Genomic DNA, 17,831 nt, shown 5'->3' on the forward strand with positions numbered 1-17,831 from the left:
CAGCTGCCAATGTTCCGTAATTGAGTCCAACCTGCTCAGCTAAGGTGCTTTTCTCCAGGATCTGCTGGGTGGGAGCTGCGGGGACCCTGCCAACGATGCGCTCTCCCTGGGAAGGACATGCTGGCTCATTATTTGCATAATCAGACCAACTCCCCCAGCATGTGTATGGCACTTTGCAGTTTACATAACGTTTCTCAACAGTTATTTCAGTTAATAGTTACTGCTCGTGTCTCCCATTTGCATTTCCAAAAAAAAAAAAATGGACAGTAGATAAGCCCCACCATACCTTCTCAGGTGTGACTGATTTCATACAGGATTGTTCAACTCGATGACAGTTGCGTTTACTCTGGGTCTTTCCTATCCTGTTAACATTCCAAAACTGGGGATGCTGCTTTCCACAGAACACCCACCCCCAAAAAATGACTCATCTCCAGAAACAAGTTTGAGGCATATGTGATTCCTATTTAAAGTCCTCTCAACTCCCTATTCTTCAAAGGATACAGTTTAAAATCTTTAGCCAGATTCTGTTGATGCACATGGATCTAAATGATTAATTTAAACCACTATGCGGTCATGTTCCTGTGGGTACGTAGGCCACAGTGGATGCCTCCATTGCCTTCCTGGGGAGTGATCTTTTTTGGCTATTACAGTGTTTCACTGCAGGTGCTTGTACATGTCTCTAGTGTATTCACACCAGAATTTCACCAGGCTGGAAATAAAAGTCCTGTGGTAACAAGGAGAAACTTAGAATGTCTGACTCCATTTTGCTGCCATCCCCTTGCCTTTGTGATCTATAGCTTAGAAACTTCTGCTTAGCCCTGCATAGAAGCATGCATATTAGCTAAGATTTGCAAATTACTTCTTAACCAAAATCTACCTCACCAGAGGAGATAAGTACACACAGAAGTGACTATGCTGGGGCACCTGGGTGGCTCAGCGGTTGAGCATCTGCCCTCAGCTCAAGGGCATGACCCCGGGGTCCTGGGATCGAGTCCCCCATCGGGCTCCCTGAGAGGAGCCTGCTTCTCCCTCTCACTGTGTCTCTGCCTCTCTCTGGATCTCTCATGAATAAAATCTTTAAAAAAAAGAAACAAACCAATGACTATGCTAGGTTTAAGATTTACAGGAACATGACCAGATCCTTATAAGCCAAGATCAACTGACCTAGGACAAAGAAGTTACAGGACCTTCCTTGATGCCTACAGATGCTCAGTACCTCTGGACTTCAACCTCTCCCAATTCCCCCTCTTCCTGACATAAACTCAAAATCTCATGCTCAGAGGGGTGGTTCTATAGGACAATCGTCCACTATCTCCTCAGTCTGCTGGCTTTCCAAATCAAGTCACTTTCCTACCCAACATCTTGCCTCTTAATTCACTGGTTCGTCGTGCAGCAAAGCAGATGAGCTTGGACTTGGTTATGATTTGGCCAGCCAGCCAGGAGCAACTGCCAGCCAGGTGGCCAGCCTGTCTGTCCCACGGATTTGTCAGGTAAGTCCCTAGCAGCGGCAGGGACCATTTGTTGGGGGGCTTTCCCCTTGAGTACCTGGAGTGGGACTGGTTGCCCCTGCCTCTGACACTTGGGGCAAGGAATGGACAAACCTCTCCAAGACATCAGACTGGAAAGTGGGGTAAATCTCTCCGCTGTGTACAACCAGGAACTCCCTTTCCCTTGGTCTGGGCTTTTCCTTTAGAAGAAGCCACTTTGTTAGCATTTGTGGGGGGTGCACTGTGAGAGACGGGCAAATAGTTGTTAGACTTTTACCCAATTTGCAAACCAGTTCCTTTGCATTTGGTTGGTTTGTTGCTGCAGCTTTTGGGATCTTTGGACAAAACAAGCCATGTTAGATTTGTTTTATAAAATGCCTTGAATGTTCTTGACTGTGTTCCTTCTCCCATTCAGTTGCCTCCAGATAGGGGGTTTGGCTCTCTTGGCTTGTCTAGGAGGCTGTCTGGCTCAGTCAGTGAAGCTCTGGCTTTGGGAGAAAAACCAGAAACCGAGAAGCAATTTGGTTCAGTTGGTGAAACTCCAACGGTACTGCAGGCTCCATTCACAGTTTTGTTCCTTCTGTGTCCTGGGTTTTTGCCTAGGAAGATGGCACTGCCCCTCCTGTCCCCCCAAAGGAAGTACATCAGCACGTATTTTTGAATAAAGGGTGCTGAGGGCTGAAAGGCAACCAAAGAAGCCTATTTTGCAGGACGGAGAGACAGAAGATGGAGATAAAGGAATGTTAGTCCAGATTTTGAATCTGCCCCTGCCCTTGCCAGCAGCACCCCTGCTGCGTCTGCCCGCACCTCTACCTCCCTCTGCTCCTGCACCATGGCCAGTACAGCCCACAGGAGGTTCCCTGTGCCTCTGGAGCTATTGGCTCCTCCTCCTTTTACCTTCACTGTCAAGGAACAAAAAAGACCCCATGCAGATGGGCCGCCACCTTTTGAGGTCCAAACTGAAGCACCTACTACATCAGCATGAAGGGGCCCAGGGTCTCCCCTGGATTTCACCCACTTCAGATTTCCCCCCAGAAGCCCCAGGTATAATTGAGAGTGGGGAACACCCTGACTTTTAGTGGGCACAGGTGCAACATACTCAGAATTAAAGCTAACTCAAGGTTGTTAGCTTAATTAAAATAAACATGTCTTTAGAGTTATCAGCATCAGATGTAAAACTTCATGCTACCAAGGTTTATTAAAGGTCACATAAGCTTATGTTATCTCTGTTGCAATTCATCAGCAAAAAGAGGACTTAAAATAATGGTTAATTTTATCTGACTCAGGACGTTTTCATGGGTAATTAAGAGCAAGCAGGTTAATAAAAAAATTTATAGGTAAACTTTTTTTAAATTTTTTATTGGTGTTCAATTTGTCAACATACAGAATAACACCCAGTGCTCATCCTGTCAAGTGCCTTCCTCAGTGCCCGCCACCCAGTCACCCCCACCCCCCACCCACCTCCCCTTCCACCACCCCTAGTTCGTTTCCCAGAGTTAGGTAAACTTTTAAATAGCTTTCAAAATCTGTGGTAAACCTGAAACTTCAAAGTTTCTAAGTTAAAAGGTAAATTTAATTAAAGTCATCGGATAGCTAAGTCTTTTCCAAATATGTTAAAAATACTAAAATATTACTAAACATAAGTTTGTCAGCTTTTATCTTATTACAGAAAAACTACTGATACCTGGATCTGTTAATAAAGGTGTTTTAGGTTTCGTTGAAAGTTGCACTATAAAAAAAACATTTCTAGAAATTATAAAATGTATTTATGAATTTGTCAATCTAAGGAATTCTGGTGTAACAGGTTCCCAATTGGTCACTACTTAGTTTTCATTGGAAACTAAGGTTTCTAAGGGTTAAAATTCTGATAAATATAACTAAATCCTGGGTCACATGGGTGGTTCAGATGGTTAAACATCCAACTCTTGATTTCAACATTAGGTCATGATCTCAGGGTCATGAGATTGACTCCCGTGTCATGCTCCTCACTGGGCATAGAGCCTGCTTAAGATTATCTCTCTCCCTCTCTGCCCCTCCCTTCAGTGCACTCTCTCTCTCAAAAAAAAAAAAAAAAAAAAAAAAAAAAAAAGGAAGAAAGAAAGAAAAAGAAAGAAAGAAAGAAAGAAAAAAGAAAATATATAATTAAGACTGCTAGAAATAAGGAAAACAACTCTGCATGTAGAGAAAGCATGAGAGGTGTAGCAAAGGTATAAGAAATTAGAACATTTTTTGTTGAGGGAAAAGAAAATAATTTTGTCCTGAAATTAGATTGGTTGTTTAAAGAGGAAAACCTTAGGACAAAATCTGAATGAAGAAAAGTTGTATATGAAGTTTGTGAAGGGGAATCTTTGAAATAAATCTTATGCATGGTTAGGACTAAGACTGGAATGAATGAGTTTTTAAAATACACCAGTTTAAGATTGGAATTTGTTTTTTCCCTTGTTAAAAAGACAGTTTTCTTGGATTGTTGGTCTACTCTTGATAAATTGTAAATAAGCCCTTTTTATCTGACCAGAAAAATAAAGTTTCAGTGTTTTATCTTCATCACATCTTTGGTTACTTAAAACTTCTCAGTATTAAAAGAGCTAAGCTGTGGAGGTCATATTGGTTCAATGGATAATATAAAGTTTTATAATAATCTGTAACCTTATTTAGGCATGTGCTTTAGAACCATCCAAGGCTCTTAATAAAATTCCAAAAAATTCAAATTCTAAATGAGATCTTTTTGACTACTCAGGTTTGTTTATCTGGTATGTTAAGTTACATAGGAGGCATTGTCAAACAAATGGCAAACCTTCTTAGGTAATATGTGGGCAAATGCTATAACTATTCCAGAAATTATATAAAATTTCTAAAGTTTTAATGTATCATGGTATGTTATCATATGTAATTCTAATTATTGAAATATACATCACAAAGGTAACTGAATTTCCTTGTCAACTGCATTATAATGAACACTCATCACATTTTTAACCATGGCCATTTTTGAGTCTTTTGGGAATGAGAGGTGCAGACACTTCCAGTGCTGTCCGGCAGACCCACATGGAGGGTACAGAAATCAACAAGAGTCTGCTGGCTCTGAAGGAGTGCATCAGGGCCCTCGGACAGAACAAGGCTCACACCCCGCTTCGAGAGAGCAAGCTGACACAGGTGCTGAGGGACTCCTTTATCGGGGAGAGCTCAAGGACCTGCATGATCGCCATGATCTCACCAGGCATAAGCTCCTGTGAATATACTTTAAACACACTAAGATATGCAGACAGGGTCAAGGAGCTGAGCCCCCACAGTGGGTCCAGTGGGGAGCAGCCAGTTCAAATGGAAACCGAAGAGATGGAAGCCAGCTCTCATGGGTCCCTGGTCTCAGGCAATTTCTCCAAGGAAGAGGAGGAACTATCTTCCCAGATGTCCAGCTTTAATGAAGCCATGTCTCAGATCAGGGAATTGGAGGAAAGGGCTATGGAGGAGTTCAAGGAGATTATATAGCAAGGGCCAGGCTGGCTTGAGCTCTCCAAGATGACCGAACAGCCAGACTATGACCTGGAGACCTTTGTGAACAAGGCAGAGTCTGCCGTGATCCAGCAAGCCAAGCACTTCTCAGCCCTGCGTGATGTCATCAAGGCCTTGCGCCTGGCCATGCAGCTGGAAGAGGAGGCCAGCAAACAAATAAGCAACAAGAAACGGCCCCAGTGACGACTGCAAATAAAAGATCTGTTAAAAAAAAAAAAAAAAAAAAAAAGTTACAGTTACTGCTTCACCCCAATGCCCTTGTAAATGTGTTTCAGCTTCAAGGAGATGCATGAAAATGACTTTTGACAAGTACAGGTTTCTGATATCTTTAAGATCCTAAAACTAAAAATTTCCAGAACTAATGGAAAAACTGCATTCAAACAGAAAAATTAGTAACATAGGACTGAATAAACTGAGGAAGATGATCATAGTTTTTATGACTGTTATTTGAAACTTTGCTGGTTCTCTAATGTTTGCTTTTCTAGATTTAAAGAAACTTTTCTCTCAAGATATCTATGAATTACAAAAATATGAAAAAAAATATTCCTTTGTGAGCAAATTTAAATTTATCTTTTTTCCCTACCTGAATCCTCAAAAATTCAGGAACTCTTGGTGAGTATTGTTTCTTTCGTGGCAATTCTAATTATTTGCATAAGTTCAACAAGAATCTGTTCTTCTTGTAACAGGACACTGCTGAAAACATCAGTTATTTGACCAAGGCTTTGACTGGAATGTTGTCTTTGAGACACACACACATGGACTCAGAGGTGATAAACCAGTTTTAAGCAACTAAGTTTGACCTTATGGAGCCAGTAAAGCCCCTTGAAAATGGTGGTCTGATGCTTTGCTTAAAGGGTTCCCAGCAGCCTTGAGTACCTGGGTGGCTCAGCTGATTAAGTGGCCAACTCTTGATTTTGGCTCAGGTCATGTTCTCAAGGTCATGAGATTGAGCCCTACATCAGACTCCAAGCTGGGCATGGGGCCTGCTCAAGATTCTCTCCCCCTCCTTCTGCCCATCCTCCCACACTCATGCATGCTCGCTCTCAAATAAATAAAATCTTAAAAACACACGCAAAAACAACAACCACAACAACAGAGTTCCAAAGAGCTTTGCCAAGTTAAGAATGTCACTTCCTAGCAGGTGCAGGAATCTCAGGATATTTTGTAGACCTCAAGAAAAGAGGAATTCACCCAAACCTACAAGTATCACAGGCACATTTGATGGCAAGTATTTGGTGTGGTTTTTAGCCTTGAAAGGCTATTAAAAGTCCAATATGAAATTACTTATAAAAACTTCTAGCAAAGCAAGTTTAAAAGAAGCTACATGAAAAAAATAAAATAAAATAAAAAAATAAAATAAAAAATATAAAATAAAATAAAATAAAATAAAAAGCTACATGGTCAACTGCTATTCCTGCTGTACTTCCGTAAATAATGGAATAAGTGTCTTACATACTTATGTAAATAATGGAATAAGTGTCTCTCCCCCTGCCCTTCCCCCTACTGGCATGCACACTTGCATGCAGTCCCTCAACTAAAAAAATCTTTAAAAAAACAAAACAAAACACTCCTACATTCCTAGGGAATCCATGCAGCAAGAATACATTCATGGTATCAGTGTGTTTTGATATTCTTATCCTCACACAGACGCTACACAAACTACACCTACACACTACACACCCATACATGCTACACATGAACAACCCTAGATTCACTTTGTTAATAACTCAGAATTTTTGCCTCTGTGATCACAATTAAGCTGTAAGTTTTCCTTTTGTATGCTTCCTCTGCATGATTTTGAAATCAAGGTTATAATAAACTCATAAAATTCATTGAGATATTTTCTTTCTTGCCTAGTCTCTGAAAATACTTCTATAATGTAAAGATTATCTATTCTTAAAGGTTTGAAAGAAGAGGTTTGTAAATGATCTGGATCTATTTTTCATTAGTATTTGAGGAAATTCAGTAAATTTCTAGTAACTGATTTCTTTTAGGGGAATTTTCTATTTATAAATAATTTTCTAGAAATATTTTTTTAAGATTGTATTTATTTATTTATTCATGAGAGACACACACAGAGAGAGAGAGAGACAGAGAGAGAGGCAGAGACACAGGCAGAGGGAGAAGCAGGCTCCTCACAGGGAGCCCGATGTGGGACTCGATCCCAGGTCTCCAGGATCACACCCTGGGCCAAAGGCAACGCTAAACCACTGAGCCACCCGGGCTGCCCCTAGAAATAATTTTCTGTTTACAAATGGTTTTATAGACTTCTATTCTTTAAAAATTTCCAGTTTTTCATCACATAGTCATTCATGATTTCTCTCCATAAATATTTAAAACCCTATGACCTTCAGTTGAGGGTTCCTGAACACACCAATAGTAAAAATTAGCATTTCAACCCTAGCAGGGGGCACCGACCTATGGTCAACAAATCGTAGGGAACATTTTTCCCACCCAAAATATCAACTTTTGCTGTCTGCCTCTATGTGTCCAAGGGTGTATTCCTTTTTCTGAACTATTTTTTCATACTATTTTATTCTACTATTTTATGCAAAGGTCTCAGTTGCAATATGCTGCCTGGGCAACAGCATGGCTTTAATTTTGCAGGCAGATGTTAAAATTCGTACCACTGGAAAGGAGTTAAGACAGCAGAGAGGGGACCCTAAGCTTGTCTCATCCCTTAAACACAGCTAGATAGTTAGCAAATAGTTCTGAACACACCAGAAATCAGTCGGAGATCTGAGAGAATAAAAACTACAAGTCTACATAGAAAAGCGATCACCTTTTGAAAGGTAGGAGGTGCAGAGTTGACATAGAGGAGCTATAATTATAGGTACTGTGGCAGGAAGGGAGCCTTGCTCATGGAGGCTACCGCAAAGTATTATAAGCAGAATGCAAAATCTGAACTTTTAGAAGTCTGCGACCATGGGGGACATGCCTGACTTATGGTGCACAGGGGGTAAAGTGTGGTATAATCTTGGGAGTCACAGCATGGTCTGAGGGTCCCCTGGGTTGCAAGAATGGGTGGCTCCAACCTGCTGTGCTGTGCCCAGCCGTGGAAGAGAGGAAGCCACTGAGAGCAGCAAGTCCTGGTGTCAGCTTTCTGCTCCATTTTGCCATAAACTCCAAATTGCTTCACAGTTTGTGAGACCACTTTCCTGGAAGAGGACAGGAAATGGCAAAAGTGTGACAAGACCCCCTCCCCCAAGAGGATCATCACAGGTCCCTGCCGCAGGGGTCCCTAAAACTTGGAGTTTAGAAACTCAGTTGCGCACCTGAGATAAGAAAGCTCAGACACAGGCAGGGTGAAGGCAGGGTTCAGACAGAAATCAGGGACACAAAAGGTGATTATTGCTATTCTGTGAGGGCTCCCAAAAAGTGGGGGTTGTGAGCTTTCAGCCCTGGGGCTAGAGAGCAGGGCGTCACCATCTTCATCCCACCCATGGAAAGCCTTCAGGGAGCAAAACAGTGTCACCTCATGGAGGCAAGAGCCACTTATACCAAGTCCCATCCTCTTTACCCCAGAGAAGTGTTTCCATTGAAACAAGTTAGCTGGAGAATCAGCGCAGCAGTCCCCTCCCCCAGAAGAGCACCACAAACAACTTGCTCCCACCAAGTCTGCTGATCACAGAGTGCTGCAAATCTTCAGCTCTAGGGGAAATAGGATCTAGCTTCCTTTTTACTTTCATTCTTTATTCTTTTTACTACTATTCATTTTTTCAATTCCTTTTTTTTTTCCCCAATTTTGAGTTTTATGTATTTTGTATATTTTTTTATTTTCATTTTATTTTGGAAAAGCAGGCCAAAACACACCCAGGATCTATTTTTTGTTTTGGGTTTTGTTTTATTCTTTTCCAGACAAAATGACAAGATGAAGAAATTATCCCAAAAGAAAAAATAGGAAGTAAGACTCATGGCCAGATATTTAATCAATACAGATTAAAATGTCTTAACTAGAATTGAAAACAATGACTCTAAGGATATTAACTGGGCTTGAAAAAAGCATAGGACGCAGCAGAGAATCCCTTACTGCAGAGATAAAATAACTAAAATCTAGTCAGGCCAAAATTAGAAACTCTATAACTGAGATGCAAACCCAAATGTATGCTATAAAAATGAGGATGGATGAAGCAGAGGAACAAATCAGTGATACAGAAGATAAAATTATGGAAAATTATAAAGCTGAAAAAAAGAGGGAAAGAAAGGTAATGGACCATGAAGGTAGACTTAGGGAACTCAGCAACTTATTAAAATGTAGTAACATTGATATCTTGAGTTCCAGAACATGAAGAGAGAGAAAAAAGGGCAGAAGGTTTATTCAAACAAATTATAGTTGAAAACTTCCATAACCTGGAAGGACACAGACCTCAAAATCCAAGAAGCACAGAGAACTGCCATTAAATTCAACAAAAGCTAATCATCACCAAGGCATACCATAGTCAAATTCACAAAACACACAGACAAAAAAACCTGAAAGCAGCAAGGGCAAAGATCTTTGACCTACGAGAAAAGACAGACCAGATTTTCAGCATATCTGTCCTTGGCAGGCCAGAAGAGTGGCAGGATATATTCAACACGCTGATTGGGAAAAACATGCAGCCAAAAACTCTATCCAGTAAGGCTGTCATTCATAATAGGAGAGATAAAGACTTTCCCAGACAAAAGCTAGAAGAGTTTGTAACCACTAAACCAGCCCCTGCAAGAAATTTTAAGGGGGACTCTCTGAGTGCAGGAAAAAAAAAAAAAAAAGACCAAAGCAAAAAGACTAGAAAAGACCAGAGAATATCACCAAAGCTACGAACTTTACAAGTAATACAATGGCACTAAATTCATCTTTCAACAATCACTCTGTATGTAAGTAGCCTAAATGCTCCAATCAAAAGGCATAAGGTATTGAGAATGTATAAAAAACAAGATCCAACTATATACTGGCTACAAGAGATTCATTTAGATTCAAAGTTTAGATTGAAAGTGAGGGGATGGAGAACCATCATCAGCTAAAGGACATCAAAAGAAAGCCAGGGTAGCCATATTTATGACAGACAAATTAGATTTTAGAACAAAGACTGTAACAAGAAATGAAGAAGGGCATTATATCATAATTAAGGGGTCTAGTCATGAAGAAGATCTAATAATTATAAGTATTTATGCCCCCAACTTGGGAGCATCCAAATATATAAGTTAATAATATACACTCAAAATAATAACAGTAGAGGACTATACTACCCCACTTACTGCAATGGACAGATCGTCAAAACAGAAAATCAAAAAGGAAACAAGGGCTTTGAATGACACACTGGACTGGATGGATTTAACAGATATATTCAAAACATTTGATCCTAAAGCAGAAGACACATTCTTTTCAGGTGCACATGGTACATTCTCCAGAATAGATCACATACTGGATCACAAGTCAACCCTCCCTGAGTACAAAGGGTTGAGATCAAATCATGCATTTTCAGACCACGATGCTATCAAACTTGAAGTCAACCACAAGAAAACATTTGGAAAGACCTCAAATACATGAAGGTTAAAGAACATCCTACTAAAGAATGAATGCGTCAACCAAGAAATTAAAGAATAAAAAAATACACAGAAGCAAATAAAAATGAAAACACAACAGTCCAAAATCTTTGGAATGCAGCAAACACAGTCCTAAGAGGGAAGAAAATCTGATCTACTGAGATAGATCTCCTACTACCAAGGCCACTGAAGGATTTGCTGTCACCCTTCCCAGTCTGTTTCCCAGAAACCTTGCCATTTCTAGCATACACCAAGTACCTCTCCTTTCTTGCAAGTTTAATTCTGCTTTTAAAGGAATATCGAGGGCAGCCCGGGTGGCTCAGCAGTTTAGCGCTGCCTTCAGCCCAGGGTGTGGGTCGGGCTCCCTGCATGGAGCCTGCTTCTACCTCTGCCTGTGTCTCTGCTGCACCCCCCTCCCGTGTGTGTGTGTGTGTGTGTGTGTGTGTGTGTGTCTCATGAATAAGTAAATTAAAAATCAAATAAATAGATAAATAAATGGATTTCGATTTCATAAAGCATTTCTAGTGCTATGACAACGGCAGGGTCTTCAACTATGTCTCTGAGGTATCATGGGAAGAGGAGAGTCGACTGGCTCCTAAGGCTGCAGAATCCTGGAATCTGGAACCAGTGAGGAATTAAAACCTAGGCCTATATGAGGAGGCTTCATTGAGGAAGAAACATTTTAGCTGAGACCTGATGGAAAGCAGGATTATTTATATAGAGCTGGGAAAGAGGAAGGAGGCATGCTTAGTTGTAAACAGATCTTCACACTGTAAATTTAAGGCAACCCCAAATTGTAATAATCTGAAGGGAAAAAAGCTAAACAGACAAAAACCCTGAATGAAAGGAGTAGATGCAGGGTAAGTGAATAAGGGAGAACTAGTGAATGAAGTAAGAAAACTTTTCGGTTGAGAGCTCCCAAACGAAGCAAGGCTATGTATTTAGCTCTGTTCAAACCCTGAAAGCATCAACCCAGAAAAGCCATTCCCAGAATAACTGGCCCCAGACAGACACAGCTTTGAGTCTGTGTAATTGGTGCTGTGCTAAGAGGCTGGTGGTGAAGTGGCTGGATCCTAGCCGGAAACGGGCCACTTCAGTGTAATTGGAGGAACAAGATGTCCTCAAACAGAGTCCAGTACCTGAGTAATCAGGGCTGTCCTGAGGACGTAAAGCCCAAGGTGAAACGAGCCACTCCAGTAAATGACACAAACATTGGCTAAACTTCATCTCATTCTAAGTACAAGTTCAAGCCCACTTTCCACCTTGCAAAGTGAAATCAGAGGCATTTTTATTCATGAAGTGAATCAAACCCAGGGATAAAAACAGTACTGCTCCACTTGTAAAGGTGCCTTTTATAGCTGGCGTAAGAGCTGTGAACAAAGTGATAAAAGGGGCTGGGGTGGCTGGACTATTTCCCCATTCTTGTTAGAACAAATTCACACATACACTAAAGTGTTTTGTCTTTTTCTCACTTTGGCCCCAAATGCAAGCAGGCGATAAAATAGTTTGTGAGCTAAATCCATTTTGAAAGAGCAGCATTATGAGTGCGTCTGGGCAGATGAAGGGATCAGGGCCTGTTCATATTAAATAAACACTAGTTATAACCAAGTCCTTTGAACATTTGCATCCAGGGATGAAAATCTTAATTATCTGACAAAAGGCTGTTTAATCACCAAGATCTGAGCAAGTACTGAAAACTTCCAGCCCGCCGGCCCGCCCTCCGTTTTGCATGTAAAGACATCAGTGATGTTAAGAAATCAGAGCTGTCCGTCTTAAGCTCTGGACGCTCCAGGTCCCTCAGCAATACACTCTTTAAAGGGAAAATGCTAGATAGATTGAGAAATTCTATTGCAACTAAATGTTTCTCCATCAACTAGGCAAAATTTCTAGATTCCAATATGGAATTTCTTAGTTTTCTATTTCCAGCAAAATTTTCAGGTGGGAGTTGGGGGCAGCATCAGAGTTCATTCAAAATCAGTGAGGACTATCTTGTGGTAGGGATATAATTTTACCAGCTTTGGTAAAACAAGAATGCAATACCCCCAGGCTTCGTGATGGGCCTTAATTACAAAGATATAGACAAATTAGAAAGAGGAAAAGTTCTGAGAGAAGGGGAGAGACAGAAAGAACAAAAACTGTAGTTCAGAAGGAGGAGAGACTCCTTCCGGCTCAGCATCTTCCAAAACAATTGCTGTCACACTCTAGGCATTATGGGAAGTTAGTAGATTTTTTTTTTTTTTATGTCCCTAATGTGAAATAGGGACGCCTGGATGGCTCAGCAGTTGAGCATCTGCCTGTGGCTCAGGTCGTGATCCCATGGTCCCGGGATCGAGTCCTGCATCAGGCTCCCTGCACGGAGCCTGCTTCTCCCTCTGCCTTGGTCTCTGCTTCTCTCTGTCTCTCTCATGAATAAATAAAACCTTTTAAAAAGATTTACAATTATGCTGCAGAGAACACTTCCCTGGAAGGTTTTCACACAACTGCTTACACCTTGAACTACATCCCAAGTGAGGGAAGAGGAGGGCAGTGGGGTTGGAAGATGGAGAAGGATATCATGGGATGATAATGACCTGAGCTGGAAGCCAAGTTTGCTCAGGATGCAGTAGGAAGGGAAGGCAACGATGCTGGCAAAGCCTGTACCAGGATACACAGGAAGAAACATTAAGGACTTGATTCAACTGGAGTAGGAAGTGGAAGGAGGAACCAAAGGGAATTATGCTTACAAGATTTCATGGATGCTTTAGGTTTCCTCCAAATTCACATTTAAACCCAACTTTGCTGTTTATCGTACTTTTCCTGACTTCTTGAACCTGTGAATTAAGTATTTCACCAAATTTTGCAACTTTCCAGCCTTTATTTCTTCAAGTACCACCCTGGCCCATTCTCCTCCTTCCTTGTGGAATGTTACAGTTCCATAGCTTGTTTGATGTTGTGTTTATCTGAGGTTCTATTCAGTTTTGTCTTCAAATTAGTTGTGACCTTATGCCTTATTGTGTAAAGTCTAACTCTTCACCACAAAAATTTTATTCTTAATCCTAGGGTATGTCATCCTCAACTCCAAAGACCTAATATTTCTGAGTTTTCCACTGAAAGTCTAAGGTACTTAGAGGCATCTCCTCACTCTGCTCTGGAACGCTGCTATCTCCTGTCCTGTTCTCTGATATCACCATTCAGCTCTTGACCTACAGGGGGAAATTTGTATGAAGCCTCATAAAACCCTTCTCTGGACACATGCAGCTCAGCCTTTGGCCACAGGCCCATGCTGTATCCTCCTAGATTACAGAGGTTCCTGCCCCCCATGCACCCAGGTCCACACAATGGCCCCTCCTCAGCTAGCTCACTCTGCAAATCACAGCAGTTTCAGCATCCTTGGACTTCATCTTTGGATTCTTAGCTTAGAGAGAATGTGGCTCTATTTGGGACCACTCGCCTTCCCTTATGTCAGGAAAGTGACTCCAGACAAAAAGCTGGAGCAATCGGGGGAGGGGGTGCTTACCTTGTTCCCTTTCTCTCCGAGAGCAGCATCCTATACTGCCTGTCGCCCAATGCTTCACATATTTTGTCTGGGTTTATAGTCATTTTCAGTGGAAGGAAAAATCCAATATCACTGTCATGGCTGGAAGCAGAGTAAAGAATTTTGATAGCATGTTCATCATTATTCAAAATTCTATACCCAGTCACCATGTTATTTATGTATAAAGCCGGCTGAAACTCATACTGCTAGGGCTCAGAAAGCATACTGCCCCATACAGCTTTCCTGAAAAAGAAGTACCCAAAATTCTGTAACCTCCAAAACTGTGCAAAAATTCAATTATACTTAAGATGCCACATAAAAGAAATGATTGAGAAGACTAAAACTGGTCAAATTTGAATCTGTTTCTAAATAACTACTGATGTAATCCTGAAACATCATGTAAATTGAAAACAAAACCACTAAAAAAAAGATACGAAATAAAAATGTCAAATGTATTTACTAGATGTTATGGAGCACCCCACATTTTGCTCATTTTAGTGTATATAACTTCTTTCTAGCTTTCCGTAATAGCTGCTTGTACTTTTTTTTTTTTTCTTTTTTTTTTTTTTTTTTTTTTTGCTTGTACGTTTCTAATGGCCATTGAGCCAGGGCACCCATCACTGTGGATTTGAGGGGTCTGCTGTGATGACAGCTGCAGATTCCTCCTATTGCCAACACCAAGTGCCTTCCCATTTACATGTACCTGTGTCATACAAGCCTTGCTTTCTATTTCCAGGTTGCCCTGCTGCCGCTGAGGAACAAGAAGCCGTGGGACCCACCCAGCACCCACAAAAGCACAGCCCAAAGAGGACAAAGTCAAACTTTGATTAATAAGGCACAGGATTCAAAAGATACCAATCTCCCCCTTTCTTCTGAATGAACTGCTCAAAGTTCTATAGAATTTTTTTTCAGTTACTTGGAAAATATAAGAAAAGGCAATCAGTCCACTTGCCACATGTTCCCTGACATGTGCTCTTCCGCCTTCCCTCCCTTATCCCAAATTCTCCCTCAGTCCCATCCCCCAGAATTGCATTCTCGCACTCAAAATGATACAAGAGCGTTATGTATGATATAGTAACAGATCTAGAAGCCGAGGCTGTACTTAAAATAAGAATATTTGGGGGAAATAAAGAATATGTAAACACATTAAAACATGTCACAATATAGGATAATCGAATACTGCCTTCAATCTTGCCATTGGTAAAGAAATTTTTAAGTGAAAGAAAAATTGCTGGCATAAAGATAATTTCTGGACAGCTGGGGGAAAAAGTCTCAAAGAAAACTTACAAAATATAGAAAAATATAGGACACAAGGGTAGGAAACAACTAGCAGAAAAGAAGGAAAAAAGGAAGTATAAGATACAATTAATATACCACAACAGGATTTTTTTAAGAACTGCCTCAGTACAAGCACTGTTTGGAACCTGGATAAATGAATCAAATCAGATATGGACTCCAATCTACTACGTTGGGGGAAACAGAAATTAATAAACAAACGTGTAATTGCATGCCACATGATTGCTGTGGGTGAAAGCCATGCTTCCATGTGAGCCCATAACAGAGGATCTGACCTAGCCATAGCTTGGGGTTGGAATCAGAGGAAAAAAAAAAAAAAAATCAAGCTCTATGCTTGACAACAGCCTTCATATGGGGCACTCTCCCAACCTATCCGTGATCATTTTCTCTCCCATAACATGACAGCAAGTCATAATCCCTACCTGACGTGTTTTTTGTGAACCAGAGGAGATGATGCTATTGAGAACATTTTGCAACCTGTAGATCCCTCCACCTGAGGATTTGTGACTTGGTTTCTCGTCTCCTTAAAAATCAGCATGACACTTAACACATAGTAGGTGTTAGATACTGAAAAATCTCCTAAACCTTTTAACGGGCCTAAATAGTGCCAGTCTAGCAAATAAAATGATGTAAAATCAACTTGATTTTTCCTGTTACCATTCATTCTCTTGTGTCCCTGCCATCACAGCTCACACCTACAGAAAGATTTTATGGGAGAAGTTGTGACAAGAGTTTAAAAAAAAAAAAAAAAGTGCACACATTGCTCTAAGTATGAGAGCTAATAGAGTAGCATTTGCTATAATGTATAGGTGAAATAAAGCATCTAGGCTCCACAAATGACTGGGTCTGCCTCAATCCATTCGCTTAGATGAATCATGAATTGCTTTCAATTCTTGCTCCCTCTGAGCTACAGAGATTTCCAAACTGAAATCCTGCTACTGCGTTCAATAGGTACTGATGATGGAAAAGCCATTTCTTTAATGAGAATTTGGTAGGAAATGGTTTCTTTGTGACTCCTCCTCCTCCATTGAATTGTTCCTAGAATTCAAACAGAAAGGGGACTCACTCCTATAATTTGTCCAAACTAAGGTATCTTGAAATGACAGATAATGCACAATTTGCTTTTCGGAAATAGAGTCCTATCTCATGAGCTCCGAAGGAGGAATAACTGAATTGATTTGTGAGAAATCAAAAGAGAAAAACACTTTCCAATCTTCAGTAGCACAGGAAAAAATATTTCACCTACTATACAACCTGAGCCCTATCACAGGATTATAGTCGGGGCTCGGGTCAAAGGCAACTGATAACATTCTAATTTGATCGCCTTTTCTAAGTTTTTAGACATACGGCCTGATTCTAGGCCTAAATGTTTTCATGGAAATATTGGAAAATGAATGAGATAAGCTCTACATCTTGAAACTCGGCATCAGGGTTTTTGTTTTTGAGATAATTACAGACGTGTATGTGCTGCTAAGAAATAATAGTAATGTATTTCCTCTTTACTCCATTTTCCCCAGTGAGAAACTTCTTATAAAACTATCGTACAAACCACAACCAGGATAGCCACACATTAAAACAATCTACAAATCTCAGATTTCTTCAGTTTTTTTTTGTGCTTATGCTATGAATTGTTTCACACATATAGATTCATGAACCTAACATTCTATCTGCACAAGCATTTTCCATGTCGATGTTTTATGACCTTTCCCACATCATTCCTTGTCCTCACAATAATCCTTTGGGATTTTTCCCTCACTCAGCAAAACATGAGGTTTTTTTTTTTCCAAATTGTTGCACATATCAACAGCTTTGTTCCTTTATACTGGTAAGCAGTACTCTATGGTGTGATGTACCATGACTTAACCATTCTGCCACGGGAAAACACGGATTGTTCCACATACTGGGCTATTAAAAGTAAAGTTGCTACTTAACATTCATTCACAGATTTTTGTGTAAACATGAATCTTCATTTCTTTGGGATAAATGTCCAAGAGTGCAATTGCTGGGTCATATGGTCATTGCGTGTTGAGTTTTATAAAACATGGGGGAACTGTTTTCAGAGTGGATAGAACCTCTTACGTTCCCACCAACAATGTAAGAGTGATGTGGTTTCTCTCTCTGCGTCTTCGTTAGCCTTTGGTGTTGTCGATATATATATATATTTTTTTTTAATTTTAGGCATTCTAATAGATGTGCAGTGATATCACATTGTGGTCTCCATTTGCATTTCCCTAGTGGCTAATGATGCTAAATGTTTGCACATATGCTGATTTGCTCTGTTTTTCATTCTTTTGCTTCTCTTCTTGTAGGTTGCTTGGGCTTTTTAAAAAAAAAAAAAAAAAAAAAGATACCATCCTGACTCATTTATTGTGTTTCTTCACATAGTGCTATGTATAGCTTTGTTGTGGCTGCTCTGTGTTACAATATACATACAGGACTGTCTACTGGTATCAAAGTTATGCCACTCGGATTGAAGCATGGAAACCTATTTAGGTCATGTCACA

At 40.5% G+C, this 17,831-nt stretch overlaps 1 protein-coding gene and 1 long non-coding RNA gene across 2 annotated transcripts in view; one reads left to right on the plus strand and one right to left on the minus strand.

The window, feature by feature from the left end:
• The first annotated feature begins 1,102 nt into the window (after positions 1–1,102).
• On the plus strand, positions 1,103–15,966 carry LOC144312479 (uncharacterized). Its single transcript, XR_013377969.1, has 2 exons — positions 1,103–1,490; positions 14,768–15,966. It is a non-coding gene; the product is annotated as an uncharacterized LOC144312479 (long non-coding RNA).
• The window catches only part of LOC144312478 (uncharacterized), a 33,131-nt gene continuing 19,932 nt past the window's right edge, over positions 4,633–17,831 (minus strand). Inside the window, exons 2-4 of the mRNA XM_077895224.1 lie at positions 14,014–14,133; positions 8,030–8,152; positions 4,633–5,195 (exon numbers count right to left, since the gene is read on the minus strand). Coding sequence (XP_077751350.1) covers positions 5,018–5,195; positions 8,030–8,152; positions 14,014–14,096 — 384 coding nt within the window. The 5' untranslated portion in view covers positions 14,097–14,133 and the 3' untranslated portion in view covers positions 4,633–5,017. The remainder of the gene's footprint in view (positions 5,196–8,029; positions 8,153–14,013; positions 14,134–17,831) is intronic.

Source organism: Canis aureus, chromosome 4 (assembly GCF_053574225.1).
Source record: "Canis aureus isolate CA01 chromosome 4, VMU_Caureus_v.1.0, whole genome shotgun sequence".
In the NCBI taxonomy this organism is placed as follows: Eukaryota; Metazoa; Chordata; class Mammalia; order Carnivora; family Canidae; genus Canis; species Canis aureus.